We start from the raw sequence: 17,174 nt of genomic DNA, 5'->3' as shown, positions 1-17,174 counted from the left end.
TATAAGATTTAGCTGTTTTATTTTTGCAAAATTTTGTATTATTTGTGAAGTAGTTAAACCATTAAACCCATTTCAGATGATTATATAATAATTCGCGGCAGAAATTGATGTACATGGAATTCTGTTTATAATTTTATATGCCGCATAATGCACAATACATTCAGAAAATCAAAATATATACAATATATGTACATCAATAATATGTATTTTGTATATACGCAAATATTTTTTCATTACAGAAAATTGTAAATAGGATTTTATCTCGCGAATCGCAAATTGTGCGAAGCGCGGGTTTTAATTAATATCATTATACCTGCGGAGGTGAACTTACTTTCGGCTTCCGCGTACTCGCCGCACTTCTGCCGGTCGGCTTTGAGGCACAGCCTAATTCTGAGTCGGGGGTTCGAGTCGACGGTTTCGGGATCGTCCAATACTCCTTCCCTTTGAGTAGGCGCAGTTCCAAGAACTTCGAGGGGCCACTCGTCGACAATTCGCCACGAAGTATCCGAACCGCCGTCGAACTTCTCGATGGATGCCACTATCGCCAAGCATGTGGGATTCACGCTAACAAGAAGCGTGCCGCTTTCTGGATCGTAGCTCACTCTATGCGGCGCCGGTATCTTCGCCACCGCCGTGGTGGCGGTAACCTCCTCGGAGTAATCCGAGTGATTTTTGGTATTATAGACCTTCACTTTGAAGGTGTAGGTTTGATGTTGCTCCAACTTGGTCACGTTACACGGATTCGATCGTTTACAGTCGAGCTCGAGCCATTGGCCGGCTGGTCCGCGCGGAGGTGCGCAGTCGGGCGCGACGATCTCGTCGCCGCCGGCCACTCTTCTGTACGAAACGAAGTACTTGGTGATAGGCAGACCACCGTCGAAGCCCAATTGCCACTCTAGAGCGACGTACGTAGGCCCGACCTCCATGGCGGAGACGTTAGTCGGTCTCTCCGGTGCTCCCTTGCGCTGCAATCTGATGGTGGATGTGACGCTGCCTTGAATGTTGTTAGCGCGGCAAGAGTAATTGCCATAATCGGACTCTTGGATGTTGGGCATTCGCAAAGTAGATATGTAGACGTCGTTGTTGGAGCTCGACGCGGTGATGTCGTAGTGGCCGTCGCTGGAGGAACCCTGAAGAGTCGCGGCGTTCATGCCGTAACTCCATTGCATCTCCGGTTTCGGCCACGCCTGCACCATGCAAGTGATCTCCGCGTTCTCGCGAAGATTGTAGGCCACTTTGCCGTGTTTATGGAGCACTATCGGCTTGTGTTCCACCTTGAACATCATCGTGGATTCGACTTTCTTCACCTCGTTGACGAAGACGCAGGTGTACTTGCCGCGATCGCTCGCCACGATCTCGTCGGTCTGCGGGCGAGCGTGACCCAAAAAGCTCAGCGTAGAATTTACGGTTATTACGCTGCCGTGGCCCTCCGACGCCGACGTGGATACTTTGTAGAGTCTCTCTTCGGCCGTTATTTCATGATCGTCCTTCAGCCAGCGCACGCTAGGCCGCGGCTTGCCCTGCGCTACGCAGGATACCTGGAACGACGACTCGCCGACTCTGCGATAAGCAAGAAGACGCTACATTATTAGAACGCAAGATATATCTTGTTCTATCTAGCGAAGCTATTTCATTTCGTTACACGGCGCACAGCTCACGGAAGAAGCAGGTAGAAGAAAGCAAACGTAAAGTTCGTAGACTTCTGCAATTACGTCAACGACGTTTAGAACGACTTGGAAATTAAAGGGCCAACTAGATGAAGAAGACGCGTCACAAGTTGACAAAAAGTAAATTGTGCTCACGGACAAATTGTTGCTTTCCGTTGTTTTGCATGCGGAAAAAAACGTATAAAGCGACAAATACACGTCTCCGAGAATTAATTAAAAAGATTTTTCAGTAACAGCTGTAAGAGTCGAAGAGAATCGCAATGCGAAGAATAAAATTCAGCAAAAAATGCAAAAAATAAAAATGATTATTATTTTTCAGATAAAAATCATCTTTTTTCAAGCGAATAATTAACAAAAAGTTAATAGCGCAGTGTCTGCTTTGTATCAGTATGTACTTACTTTCTCGTGATATAAGGTTGCAATTTCGTCAGTATTTTCGGTGGCTGATGAACGGTGAGATTTACAGACGCGGCTTCGCCGACGCCGATCTCGTTGACCGCGCTGCACCTGTAGGTGCCCTCGCTACCAAGATGCACGGAATCGATCTCGAACTTGGGGCCGGAGGGATTCCCCAACTGGACTAACGCAGGACTACCCTCCGTCTCCTTCCACCATTTGTACTGCGCCTCGGGATAACCGGCCGGGCTAGCCATGCACGTTAATATCACTCGCGAGCCCTCGACAGCTACTGGCGAGTCCGGCGTCATTCTGGCGGGGCCGGGCTTGTGCCGCACTCGGATGGTCATGCTGGCGAAAGCCGTATAATTCTTGCGCTCGCCGCCGGTGGGGTGGATCGTGTTGACCGCGCGACAGGTGTAGTTGCCGGCGTGATCCGCTGTGACTCGAGTCAGTCGAAGAATCGAGCTCGACTGTCGAAATTCCGGTCGGCCGTCTCGCAGCCACTCGACCACCGACGGCATCGGATTCGCGGAGACGTTGCAGTGCACCGTCACGGTGTCCTCCACATCAATTATCCGAACGGTGTCGCCCTCGATCGACACCGTTGGCGGATAAAGCACGTCCAGCATGAGATAGGCCTCACCCTTCTTCGAGAGATTGTTGTCCGCTTGGCAAGTGTACCTGCCCGCGTCCTCCAGAGTCACTCTGGCTATGTCGTACTGGAAGTCCATGGAAATGTAATTTCCGTTCTCGCGCAGCCATCGGACCGAGCGCACCATCGGCTTCGAGTCCACGTGACACTCGAGATTTGCGGTGCCGTTCACCTCGATCTTCAGCGGATTCGCCGGACCGACGGTCACGCGCGGATGATAATTCACGTTGAGCGTCATCGCGGCCTCCAGCGTCTCGCCCTCGCGCATCGCTCGGTTTCGCACGACGCATCGGTAGATCACCGCATCGTCCTCGCGCCTCGGCTCGATCGACAGCGTCTTGCCGGTGTGCAGCGCTTGTGTGCGGCTATCGCCGCGGTACCACCTCACTTCCGGCTCGGGACTGCCGCCGAACGTGTTGCATTGCAGGTCCAGCCGCTGGCCCTCCATGGCGAGTGCGGCGGTGGGCGATATCGTCGGCTGACTCGGCGCCCTCAGCACCGTCAGCGTGATGTACTTTCTGTAACTGTCGCGGCCAGATGAACTGTCCTTCATCTTGCACTCGTATCTGCCGTTGTCGCGCTCGTAGGACACATTCTTGATCTGCAGATCGTAACGGCCTTCCTTCAGATTCAGGAACACATCGTAGTTCGGCGACATTGAGATGTTGCCGAACGCCGCGTTGTCGATGTTGTGATTCGTGTGGGTGAGCCAAAAGGACAAGACGCTCTGAGGCATCGGCGGAAACCGGCACTGCAGCTGCACGGTCGAGCCCTCGTACGTATCTATCTGCGTCTCCTCGATGCGCGTTTCTTTGTTAGTTGCTGGAAAAAGAAAAACGCGATTGTGAACGTTACAATCGTTAATTACAGGTCCGTAGATTAATCATAGTCGAGAACGCTTGATAAGTATTTGGGGAGAAGCTAAATTCTAAGATGGTATATTCTGGAAAGAAGCTCGAGATGTCCATTAAAAGCTTACTCTAACACGTTCTCATATTTTTCCAGGTAGTGACAACAACTAACGAGCAATCGATCGGCGCGACGGTAACCCGATAACCCGGTGACCCGACGAGAAAATCGACCGTGTGGGAGAGACGCTCGATGAGTAAGGTAAGAATCGATCGGCCACTTCTTGCTACACTTTTGCCCGTACACGCGTTTTCCATTAAGCCGGAATAAATTCGCGGCGCGCGGCGTCGTCGCTGCGTAGGCCGCGATAATGCGATACAAATTACCTGTCGGGAGTCAACCTAGTTCTAGGTTCACCGCCTCCGCGAGAGTCCGCCTACCTTCTGCATAATTAACGCCAAGCTGCGTACCATTTCGCTGCGTTGACAATGCCGATTGTCGAGGAGCCGTTGCGTTCCGAGCGTGATTAAAGCAAAGCGCGAGATAATACGCCGGCATTTAGCAACGCGAAAGGCGTCGGACGCTCACTGCCGTGTCGCATTTGCGAAATAATGAACACGCGAAAACGGTTCGTCAACCGGCTACATTTCGCACTGCTGCGTGAATTCTCGTTTAAACGGCAGCGATGCACTGCCGTTAGAGAATGTCTGGGGCGTCGCAGAGAAATTGGATTACTCTCGTGTTTTCGTCATAAGCGACCCAATTAAAGCGCGAAAGATGACGATCGTAAAGATTAATCTAGAGAGAAAGAATGAAAAAGCCGTAGCGGAAGAAATACACGTGAATTATTTGCGTAAACTGATTTGTTTCTCCACAATGATACACGTTCGGCTTTAGTGTTCCCGTTTGTTTGTACAAAAGCATTATTATAACACTGCTTCAACGTATGTACACTGCACGCGAGCTGGTTTCTATGTTTTTTGCAAAAATTCTGCGCGCTAAAACACATTTCATAAAAAAAAATCTATTACGTACGAATCTGTTACATACAGATATTTGAGGTATGTTACACGCGTAAAAATTTGCAATAAAAGGTCGCACAAGTTATGATTTACAAGCGATAACGTATATATTTTCCTGTAGGAAAAATATGTTCCATATTTATAAATGGATATTTAAAAGTACAAATGTTTATTACATATTTTCCATACGTTAAAGTATCGTTTGTTTCGTGCACGTAAATATTCACGGCTTAGAGTTTTTGATTGTAACATCTTTACAAAAGAAATTTTTAAAAAATCTGTACCCCCCAAACCGTTATTCGTGCGTTTTTTGCTGAACAACGAAAACAACGCGTTATTTCCACTCACCTCTCCCCGTTGCATCGCACATTTGTTTAGCGAATATAAATGGCATGAATTTTCGCTAATTTTTCACGCGAATTACGAGGTGTACATAAAATCCTGTTTCAATTAAAAAATTTAATCGCAATGGACGATAGAATTGGCGACATGAAATAAAAATAGTATTATTTCAAGAGCATTGTTGACGATTCCGGTTATAATTATTTCAATTGGTGTGGGCACCATGTGTTGAATACGTATTTAATACAATGAATCCATTTTTAAGCTGGATAAAATTATACATTGTCCTCGGTCTGTTTATATTTTATAGAAAAAAAATAATCTTTGAGTTCGTCGACGAAGAAATTAATTAATTGGAGAGAAAATATTTGATACTTTTAAAAAATTTATGTATCAACAGCATCCAGATTTCGCGTGTCATCCGAAGAGTTTTACCATTATAAAGATCGATTTTCACATGACGCAGCATCGTGGCGTTTCACTATCGTAACGTAACATCGAACGTCGACACAAATCACCGTGAAAATCGAATATCGCGGCGCGGTGACGTTGAAAACTAATAGTTCCGCACTGTCGTGACCGCGAATGTCGCGATATTTATGATTGACTCATCTCTGACATTGATTCGCGCCAACCGAAGTTAATTAGATACTATTTCTGAATCATAATCATATTACTCATCATTACGACGTGATGGAAAAAGGACGCGCGCTGAAGTTTCAGCGGGAGCGGCGAATGTTGTCTGTTCAACTGCTCCCATAGAGACTTGTAATATTCAACAATGAAGCTCATGACGTACGTTGGCGGCGTACGTCTTGTCACGGTTTCGTATATTCAAATGGAAACCCTATGAACCAGTTAGGTTCATCTGTATGTCTGTCTGTCGGACTTATCCTGCTCCGCCACCTATAAGCTCACCCATTCAAGCTGGAATTTTCAGCTTCGCCATGAATAAGCAGTATAGTATGCTCAATATTCCACTGCTAATATTAAGGAAGAGATAGGAATTTTAAAATAAAATTACATTTTAAGAATTCGGAGTAATGAGAAAAAATGGGTAAGCCAAAAAATGAAAACTCTTCAAAATAATCAAATAGAATAATAAAGGATTTTATTCTATTTTTAAAATTATTATCATTTATGTACATTTATATTATTTTATTTTATGTGCTGTTGTATACGATTTCCTTTATTAACGTTCACGTAAAGAATGATTGAAAATTTATACCGCTTATATTTATTAGATAAAATCTGATAATTCTTTTAAATCTTCGAAGCAATTTGTTTCGGAGACTTTAATGAATCCGCCATTTGGCGGAATAAACATTTAACCTCACGTCTTCTGGAACATAAAGTGAGACTTACTCGTGCGATAACACTCATGAACGATCATCCACACACGTTCTCACTATACCGTACTATTGGTTACAAGGTACCGTCGAATGGTGGAAGCGGCCACGTTTCTCGCAGCGAGCGTATCTTTTCTCATTGGGTCGCGTAACGGTAAAACCGCCGGTCGACACGACTCGTCAACGCTATTGAGAATCGTCCTCTTCCGCCATGCGCCATTTTGTTTGAAAACGTTGGGACATCCTGCTTCTCCTCTCTCATACGTTCGCATTCGCGACGTTTATCTTGCTCCTTTTCGATTTATTCGTCTACTCGTTTGATTGTTCGTTCGTTCGTTCATCTATCCGTACACCTATCTGTCTATTTGTCCATACTCGTCGATCGGCGTATCCGCTCGTATATTCGTTCATCGCGATGTGCATTGTCCTATTATTTTCCTCCAGCAATCTTTGCTCGCCTCGTTTCCACTCCTTCCTGTTTTACTCTTGCGCGCGTTGGCATTCGCTCCGACACGAATCCTGATTCGTGGTTTTCCTGAGAATGCGCCATTACGTTATTACGTTCTTACGCGTGAATAAGTTCGAGCAGTTTGCGATTTTTACTCGCGATCGAAGGGGGATTTGGCGAAATTTGCAGCGGACAAATATCTCCGAAAGTGATTCGAGATATAAAATAAATTCTTTCCAATTTCTACATCTCATGGAAAAATTTGAAAGTTAGATTTTCGCGGATAATCGTATTAGATTTTAATGTTAAAAATGTAAAATCGTATTCAATTTTTTTTTTTTTGCGATATATATAAAAATGTTACCATCATCAAATGTTATTGGCACAACGCTGTATGAGCGTTGCAGTTTTAATTGACACGGATTTTAAAATGGAATATTGTAATTCCGATTACTAAACGGTAATGGATTATTACTGGAACTGCGTTGACCACCGAGCTAACGTTAAATTCGTTCGACGGTATCGGCGATTTTTCTATGGATTTTAAAAAGTTACGAGAGCCGGGAAAGAAGAATGACGAAAGTTGGATGGGATATGAAAGATCAAGAGAGAAAGTTTCACGAGATTTAATCATTGATTGGATAACTCTTGGAAAAATTCGCATGATCGAAAAGACAAAAAACGTTTTCGAACTGATATAAATTGTCTAATGGATCGTGTTTGTGAAAAAGCGTGACTTTTTCGCGCGGCAGTCCAGATGGCAAAACTGGTTTTTCATCTCTTTCCATATCGGTACTTTGCCAAGCTCTCCGGTAAATTATGCCTTTATGACTGTTGTATATCTCGTTTCCCCTTCAAACGTCTCGTCGATCGCAAGTGTTGCTGCAAGTGTTGCATTTGTCGTGTAAGGCGCTTTCAGAGACGACTTCAAACTGTTACGTTGCACGAGCGAGTGAATTATGTTGCCTGGCAAAATCAACTTTCCTTGCTACGTTATTTCGCTCTGTTCTACATTTCTTTCAAAGAGACTCTTACTTTTGCTTAAATCCATCTCTAACCGAGTTTCGTTGAAAGCACGCTCGGCTCTTTGCGTGCATTGCGTGTGCAATCTTTTTGCGACAAGATACGCTCATTTAATCATTAAAAATACCGCATTAATCTCAATTGCATGAGGATTAATTCGACAAATAGATCAAAAAGAAAAAAGAAACGTGAAAAGTATGCGTCGCAATCCTATCGCGGCGCATTTCACAATCACTTTTCACAATTATCGATTTTTCGATCGCTCGTCCCTTAGCAGAAATTCGATGAACGTCCATCACTTATGGCAGCAATATTAAATTCCTTGCTGATTAAATCTCATATTGAAAATTTATTGAAATGCATTCAACATTAGCTAGTCGACAATATTTCGTAATCTGCTGTCTATCAAAAAGCGTTTAATTCCAAATCGCAAAATTTCGCTAACTCTTCATCTGCAATCAAAATTTTTTTCATTTTCAATCGCTTTAAATATCAAACCCATTAATGTCTGCAGTTGAAACATACGAGCCCGTCGTGTACTGAAAGCTCCCGATTATGTCGCGATTATGCGTGCGACGAGAAAACGGGAGTGGATGGAGCAGCCCTTCTGCGCTCCAACCCCTATAATATATCTTATTGTCGTGTTCCTGCCCTCGCTCCTCGCTTCCTATCTTCATTCTATCTACCCGGAATCGCCTATCTCGTTATCATTCCTTTGTAGTTTGAGTCTGTGGCTTTCCGCTTTTTTGTCAATTGCGCGATGGCGGTTCTAAATTAAGGTCTCTCCATTTCCTCCATCCCCGCAGGCGTTTCCTTCGCTAAAACTTTCTCCCATAATAAATGTTCAACCACGAGGAACGGTCGCATGTTATAGCCTCGATTCGCGTAACGGCACGCTCTCGCCTTGCTCTCGCTGAAAGTACAACCACGCTGCGAGTGTATCACCTGCTGTATACTCTACTATCTATCCAATATTATCAACATTTCGTGCGCGCGTACATTGTATACGCACAGGAGCAGTGCTTTTCCCTCGCGGTTGTGCAAACATACAAGTACTATCTGCGATATTGCGATGCGTCGAATATATCAAATAATATCGTTGGAAAAGACTGTGATATCGGTGGCCGGCAGCGCCCGATAGTAACATTTTCTTTCGTCGGAAAAAAATGTGTGTTATTTTTATCATTTGTGGAACACGCATTGTAATGAGTCATTCTATTAGTACAGTTGCTACGATGCGTCATTTCGCGTAACCGCGGCGCAGATTCTGCGCGACACAGAATTCGAGGAGTATTGCAAACAATTTGCGAGCGGCGCATGACGCCGTCGACAGCGAATAACAAACTTTCGACAAATTAATGGCCCGATAGACGCAAAGCTATATCCCCGGTAATCGATATTTATGGCTGCGTGCGCCGGCACAAATGAACAAAGCCGGCCGCGTATATCACCTGGGAACTCTGGAGTAATTAAGACAAGGCATAACGCGTAACGAATAATTCGCGCGACGTTTCGACAAGCGACGGCTTTACTGTGTTGCTCCGACGCGGTCTCCGCGCGTCGTTCTTCATCGGAAACTTTCTGCACACACATCGCGGCGCGCAATACGCGCACACATGCGTTGCAATACACCGAGTGACCGACCGGTAATAACCATATGTTCCGCGAGTCAGACACTCGAGAGACTCGGAATAAAGAAAATGGCAATATATTTTTGCCCCGGCGATAACTTTTCAATCGAGTTCTCGCTGCTGAAATTATTATTTCGAAATTTCATTTCGAGGATACGCTGTTAAACAGTAGTAGACACTCTCGGATGTCTGAGACACCGTGTATAACAGTGGCATAACGAGGTTATGTGCAATACGGACTTGCGTAAATACGACTTAGTCATGCAGGTAACAATTGTACCGATCTACCGTGGATGTTCGATCGTGCATATACACACCGGTATACATCTTTACCTCGGCGCGCGCCAATTACGAAACTGTTAATACTGCATAATGCAAGATGTGGCGACACACAATGTACGTAATAGGTTTCAAGCGGTAGCTACGACGCGCGGTAAGGAAACTTCTTCTGGCTCGGGAAAAATAACGAAGATATAATGATGGAAAAATTTGAATTTATAGTACGGGATAAATTAATAAAAGCTTGCAATAGAAGCGCTCGAGTTATTCCTCTTATTCAATGAATTTGCATTCGGATGTTTTCAATTAATTTTTTTTTATTTTTAAAAACGCACTGGAAACTGTACAATTTCCAGTCAAGCATTATAGTTTGAAATTAATCTCGAAAGGAAAATGCAATACATGTGCTAATTCGAAATCAGGCCAGACAAAGTTCAGGTGATTGATGTACTAGTCTATGTAACAAGAACATCTCGCGCCAACATATCGGCGCCAGCGGAATATGAATTTCCAAGATACGTTGCGCCATTTTAAAGCAACGGTTCGATATTCCAGTTCGGTTCGATATTCCGGGCGACACTTTGTGCAATATTAAGAGCACACACAGGATTAGCCAATTGCCGTAAGTAAAAGCGGTCGTGAACATCGATCGACCGTCATCGTTTGCCCCTGGCCAGAGCAATTTCGAACGCGAAGGCAATTTCTGCGACGTGTTACTTGGACTGCGAAAAAGTTGTAGAAATCATTATCTTGTGGCAGGCGATAAAGGGAACGATCAACAAGAACGCGCAGATAGAACTTCGGATAACGGACGTTTACGTGACTTACAGCGATCTTATGAACGTTATCCGCGAGCCAGTACGAAAAGGAAGAAGAAGAGTTTAATATCTCTTGTATTTAGCTTAAAGCGCAATATGAAGAGCTCGTGTTATACTTCATATTTTTCTAAGTCGACCGGCATTGTGTATCGTAGAGGGAAGTGAAATTATATTATAAATTATTTGCTTCTCTCGCACAAGTATGTCATTATTTATCTCATATTACTCTTTCTTTATTTATCCCATTTTAATTATCTCATTAATTATTTTATATTAATTTTTCTTGATATCAATATCGTTGATTTTATATTTATTTTGCAGCTTTTCAATTTACTAATGAAATTATTTTTTGCTGTCATTAAATTTAAATTTCATTTAATTACGTTTAATAACGTTAAAATCACATTATACATTTCACTTATATAAATATCATTGAATTTATCTTTAAATGTCATTAAATTTTTTCAAGAAATTAATCGCAACAATCAGCAGTTTTATCCATTCGCGCGATTGATATAGAATGCGCTTTACTTGTTAGCGGAAACGTGTTTCACGTCCAAAATTCGCCTGCGTCGCGTAGGAAGTGAAATTCAACACGTTGTCGAAGGAATGCCACGTGGTGTCGTGTTTCAAACGCAATCCTACTGTGATTTACTGTCGCACGGTTAAAACCGTAGTGACTGTTGAAACGTTTTCTGCATTGGGAGTTGCCGCACCAGGCGATTGGTTGTAGAAAATCACAAAAGAGGCGTAACAAAAAATCCAATAAGAATTACATTGCTGTTTCAACAAAAACAGCAACATACATATACATCGATACATGATACAGCACGACTTGCATATGTTTTATACAAAGTATCGAATAATTAAGTTTCATGCGCTTAATCCATTTTTTCAAGTTGAGAAATGAAATGAACGTTGACAAATGGCCTGACACATCTCCTAAAATTTCCTGCGCTCTCTAAAAGAACAAAATCATAAATTAATTTTCAATTTTTTAATTCTGTCCAATAATAGATTAATTATCGAGTTTTATACACTCGAACCAGCTCTATAAATTCATTCCTTTCGAAATGACGCTTCCATTTGGGAGTTCGCGAAGCGGCGTCAGCCTCCAATACGACCTGCAACCCGGCAGTTGGGTTGCACTAAATCACGCGAGAAATAGACGAAGAGGCGAACCGCAGAGCTGTCTTTCACCAGGAATACACGAAAGCCGCGCGTTCGAGAAATGAGCACGTTGCTCGCCGCGCGCTGTCGGTCGCATTGCGTCAGTGCTATGAGCGTGGTGAACGCGCGGGCCAATTAAGTAGGATTCACAAATAGGGGGAAAAAAAAGAAGAAAAAAAAGGAGAAAATGCATTTAGACGGCGAAATATGAAGACGCACCCGCGACTGCGGTGCATCGCGCCAGCGTTAATAAGGAAGCGTGTTGGGTGCAACGTGATGTACGGCCGGCGCTGTTTTCCGGACAGATTTACGGTTCGGCGGACAAAAGATCGGGACGGAAGACGACGATGGCAAGATGAGAGCCGTGAGGCAAGAAGAGAAGTACGCCTCTCAACGTAACTCGCCGTTGTCGCCGCCGGTTCTCCCGTTACTCGCGACGAGACAAAGGCGCGCGCTCTCTTCGCCAGATGTCGGCGCGACTGTCACGTCTTCCAGTCGCTGTGCAATCGACGTAATCTACATACATGTTTCTTCTAAAGCGAGAAAAGATGTTGCATCACTTTGCGATTTTACATGTGAGCTTGTATTACGGAATACGGAAAAGATGCTTTCAAAGTCGAATTTTACAGCTCTTACGTTGTGAAAAAAAAAACAACATACAAGTCACTTGCAAAGTTACGAATCTTTATACCAAACTCTTGACGATAAAAAGACATATATATATATATATTTGCGCGAATAAATAAAAATTCCATTGCGCCGAGTGAAGAATAGTTTTCGCAATATAACATCATGTAATACAAATAGAAAGCGTCTGATTACTTTGTACAATTGTACAATTTACCGTATTTATAATATACACACGCAAAGGGAGAATCTGCCGGCCGGAAACTATATACGCTGTGAAATTTCGGACTCTCGCTCGCAATCCAGCGAAGTTACTTGAAATTCTCACAGTCATTTCTCGCACCGATGGAAGCCACCGCATCGAGCGGGCCACGATGAATTTTCCGCTAGGAATATTATTCCCGCCTGCAGGCGGCAGGCTCGACGATGCGATACCACGGGAAGCGCAAACACAATGAACGATCGACGATGACAGTTCGGGGACTTTCGAATACTTTCGAATATTTAGAATATTTGCGTCAGAGATACATCGGAATTTGTTTCAGCAAAACAGCGGAAAACTGGTGATAAAAGCGATAGGAGCGCGGGCGCAAGGGCATCCAGGGAAAGCAAATTAACGTTATCAGCCGCGATCAGGAATGAAGAATTACACGATTGGAGCGACCTTCGCCGGCGCTGCTCACGCACGTCTAGAAAATTAACGCCCGTGATTCTGTCATATAAAACGGTAATCGTGTTGCACAGTTTGCTCGTTGCATTAATTGCATTAAATCATTATTCGATATTTGGGCGGAAAGGCGAGGGGCGTGTAAACCGCTAACCAAAAATATGTACACTAATTCCGTAATGCCTGGTTATTAGATAATAATTCCCAGCAGTAATATGCAGTAATGCAAATTAATAGCAGTGATTATAGTTTTCAAATAATTTCTATGACACATGTAGAAACAATTTGTCGTATTAATATTATTGGTATTGATTTGAAGAATGTTTGTGAAAGATGTAATATTATATCGCGAATTATCAACTGCTGAAACATTTTGCAATGTAATCTTATATAGCATGTGATACTCCGCGAAACTCCGTGCGTGATTAAATTACAAACATTTTGCGATTTAGTTGATGCTTCGGTAAAAAAAATCATTTCCTCCAATCACTTATAATTTCGCATTTACCGCGTTGTTGAAATTGAAGCCCGGAACTTTTGGAACGCTCCTTTACGTAACGCTCAGTACCTTCTGTAAATCCCATTAACCGCGCGATAGTTTTGTCGGAGCTGATACACCGGCGATAAATCGCACTGAGTCTGGCAATAACGAGCGTAATCGTGAAGCGAGGAAAGTCGAGCGGTCGTGCGATCTCGATCAGCGATTACGCGGGTTTAAGCTCGTTTACGTACGCACAGGGCGATAAGCGATTGCCCGGACGGGCACGGCAATTTTTTCGCATTAATATGCTCGCTAATGAATGCACGCGATATATACTTTTTTATCCAAGACGTCGCCTCGCATGCGGCACGCGACGCGGCGGATTAATGCCGCCGACTTACGTCAGTGTGCACATATATGCGTGTGTATGCGTATCGCGCAGCGATCCGCTGCGGATTAATATTACTCGTCGCCATTCCTGAATCCTTACATTTCGGCGGTTTATGCGGTCGTCTATAAATTAGTTCGCCACGATATCGGACCGACCACAGGGAGATCGTTAACGATTAGGGTTAATCTCGCGAGCTGCCACATCGTATGATATATATATATTATGTACGTTATATTAATTTTTTAATGGAATTTTCACTTCCCCATCAGAATATTATGGGTCAGAAGAAATTAAAGTTCGGCATAAAAGTTTTTAATTTTCCTCATCAGAGGAGTATAAAAAGACTAGGTCGGTAAATTGGATTTTAAGTCAGGTTTCTTTCGTAAACTTCTCTTGTGTACTCCGCAAGTGGGAGAACTTGTTTATACTAATATTTCGTTCAACGACCCAACGTATTTCGTTCGCACAATATGTTTATCGAAAATATGCAGATGCAATACTTTGATGAAAATAATAATATATTCGCTTTTAATTGAATAATAATAAATAAATAAGTAAATATCTGTCCCATCGATGGTATACTCGAATGCAATACGTGATACACGATGCAGGATGCGTGTCGCAACATCCTGCAGTATTAATCGCGGAACGTGCCGATTGGCCTCTAATGCGAGGCCAAAGAGCCGCGAAACGAGCACAAACGAACAAACGTCAGCATTGCACATAGTAAATACCTAAAGGCATGTTATTCAACAATGTTATCGATACCATTGGCAGAAATCATTTGTACGCGTTTGGTCAGTACTTCTCAAATTGTGTTTTTCCTTCGAGACGCACGGCATTTTAAAAAAGATCTTGACATGAAACATGTTTTTTTTTTATTTATTAACGTAGATATTACCACCGCTTTTACATAAAATTGCAAGAAGCTATATATATTAAAGAGAAGCTTCAGGTGAAATTTAATTACTCCAGCGCTAAAGTTAATGAAGCGCAAAATGTATGCATTAATAATTTAAAGCCATATATTAATTTATAAATTTCTATTTTAATCGCGTAGTACTGGAGCGCGGTTAGTAACACTTTTTCTTATCGACCGCTTTTATTTAAGACGCCAGTATATTCGCGCAAAGGTGATACAAAGTCGAACGAAATCCCGACGAATAAAGGAGAAAGAATATCGAAATTCTCGTTGTAGTTTCTCTCGTGCGGTCCGCTTGTTATCCCGGCGCAATGTGACCGCGCCTTTAGGTATTTCTTCGCGTGGAAAATATATAGGGAATTTCCTCGTATACGACTGTCGTCTTGCAAGGTAAACTTTTCGCTTCGGTAATAACCGCGGCCTCTCGCCGCATCTCCCCGCGCGCTTCTCCGTAAACGTCCTGCACATATTCATCCCGCACTTCGCCGAGGCGTGCCGCTAATGGATTTTAGTTATTTAGAAAACTCAGTTTATAAGACCGGGTTTACATTGCTGCTTGTTCGGACGACCGCAACGAGGAGTGCACGGGTAACTTTACGTGACTAGTGCCGATTCGGGCTTCCCGGCATAATGCACGGTTCTTCAGAGGTGTTGCCTCTGCGGTATTAACAAATATGTTCTCCCGCTCGTTCGTGCACCATCTAACTTCCTTCCCGACGTAATAAAGCAGAAGGGCTGTGCTCTCATGGCATTAGGGCGGTATTTAAACGTAACCATTCTCGATCTGAAACGTCATTACGGTATCGCACTTGTACAAGATTGCTGTAAAATCGTGCCGCATTTCAATGAATTATTTTCAGTCCACCTTTTATATCGTGACATTCGAAATATCGATAAACGCGGCTAATTTCAATTGTAATAATTATTCATTTCATACATTTTATGTAAAATAAATATAAAACAATTACAAGAATGTAAAGTATTAATGATGCTCAAACATTCAAATGAAAGGTATTATGACGTTACGTGATATGCAATGATACGATAGCGCGGTATGAAATTAAAACTATGTTATATTACCACACGCTATCCGTATTTCACCAGACTAGTTTAAGGATTAAATATCTCAACAATCAGCTCATCAAAATACTTTTCTGATAAGACAAAGTTCCACTTGAAACATTTGGCACTAAATTAAACGGGATAAACAGACGTTTGTTGCAATAAAATCTCACGTGAAATTCTCTCATTGTGATTAATTTGTAATTACTTATTTAACTTTTAAAATGTTCTGCATAAAAAATTCTTCCCGAAGAATCGTTTGTTCGCGTCGCTGAAACAGCCTGTAGCATTCGTGACTGATAGAAAGCAGGCTACTTCCTGTGACACTCTATAGAAAAAACATCTTACTGTCTGTTCATCAAAATAAAATCTATTTCTTCAAACCTTTCGATTTATCATAATTTTCTCGTAAGAGAAAATCGGAAAGAGAATTTATTTTAAATTGTACTCGAAAATTAGAGAGACATTTCCATGTCGAACGCCTCGATTTTTGCTTCTGGGTACCATTAATATATGTTGCTTTACTATCACGACACCCAGTACATATCCACGCCCAACTGCGCCCGTGGGCACGACACAACAAAGCGAAACGCGTTAATGTCTGCGGCGCAGCAATAACAATATGTCGTTGCGCGCGGCTAGCAGCCGAACCTTATTTCATCGTGTCGAATATCATAGCCGTAAGCATTCACGCACCGCGTGTAACCACGCAGTATTGGCTCTCGCACGTTCGGGCAATATGACGATGAGGTTCGCAATCAACGCACGCGAAAATGCGAACCGCTTCGATAAAAGAAACACCGGCCGAGCGCTGCTCTGTCTCTCTCTCGCTCTTTCAACTGTAAATACGATCCTTGTACCACTATACTCATCTCTCGAGATTGGGAGACTATGTATTGACCAGATGGTAGTCGTATAAAGCAAGATGTATTCTATAGAGTGTCACAGGCAGTAGCCTGCTTTCTATTCAGTCACGAATGCTACAGGCTGTTTCAGCGACGCAAACAAACGATTCTTCGGGAAGAATTTTTTATGCAGAAAATTTTAAAAGTTAAAAAGGTAATTACAAATTAATCACAATGAGAGAATTTCACGTGAGATTTTATTGCAACAAACGTCTGTTTACCCCGTTTAATTTAGTGCCAAAAGTTTGAAATTGCGGCAAAGGTTTAATATGCAATTTTTTTTAAGCACCAGTGCTTCACAAAATATGAGGTCTCTGAAGCACTTTGCACACATTGCATAAAAAATTTTATATTTTTTTTCACGGAAAAGTAACGTAGATATTGAAACAGCCTATTCACAATACTGCAGTATTCGACCTTTACAATATCTTTCCGTACAAAACATACGGGTGAAAGTTGGAAAACTGTTC

At 42.8% G+C, this 17,174-nt stretch overlaps 1 protein-coding gene and 1 long non-coding RNA gene across 9 annotated transcripts in view; one reads left to right on the top strand and one right to left on the bottom strand.

Moving 5' to 3' along the window:
- The window catches only part of ed (echinoid), a 212,576-nt gene that overhangs the window by 1,766 nt on the left and 193,636 nt on the right, over positions 1–17,174 (bottom strand). For all 7 annotated transcript variants that reach the window (XM_067353095.1, XM_067353096.1, XM_012366478.2 and 4 more), the window contains 2 exons: positions 2,067–3,540; positions 332–1,560 (listed from right to left, as the gene is read on the bottom strand). In XM_067353095.1, the coding sequence (XP_067209196.1) occupies positions 332–1,560; positions 2,067–3,540 (2,703 nt within the window). The remainder of the gene's footprint in view (positions 1–331; positions 1,561–2,066; positions 3,541–17,174) is intronic.
- LOC105671927 (uncharacterized) overlaps positions 1–17,174 on the top strand; it is a 134,135-nt gene that overhangs the window by 20,565 nt on the left and 96,396 nt on the right. For both annotated transcript variants that reach the window (XR_010889714.1, XR_010889713.1), the window contains exon 2: positions 3,724–3,828. This is a non-coding gene — a long non-coding RNA (uncharacterized lncRNA). The remainder of the gene's footprint in view (positions 1–3,723; positions 3,829–17,174) is intronic.

The sequence above is a fragment of the Linepithema humile genome, chromosome 4 (genome assembly GCF_040581485.1).
Source record: "Linepithema humile isolate Giens D197 chromosome 4, Lhum_UNIL_v1.0, whole genome shotgun sequence".
In the NCBI taxonomy this organism is placed as follows: Eukaryota; Metazoa; Arthropoda; class Insecta; order Hymenoptera; family Formicidae; genus Linepithema; species Linepithema humile.
The sequence above is the reverse complement of the archived record's forward strand: the minus strand, read 5'-3'. Positions and strand labels throughout refer to the sequence as shown.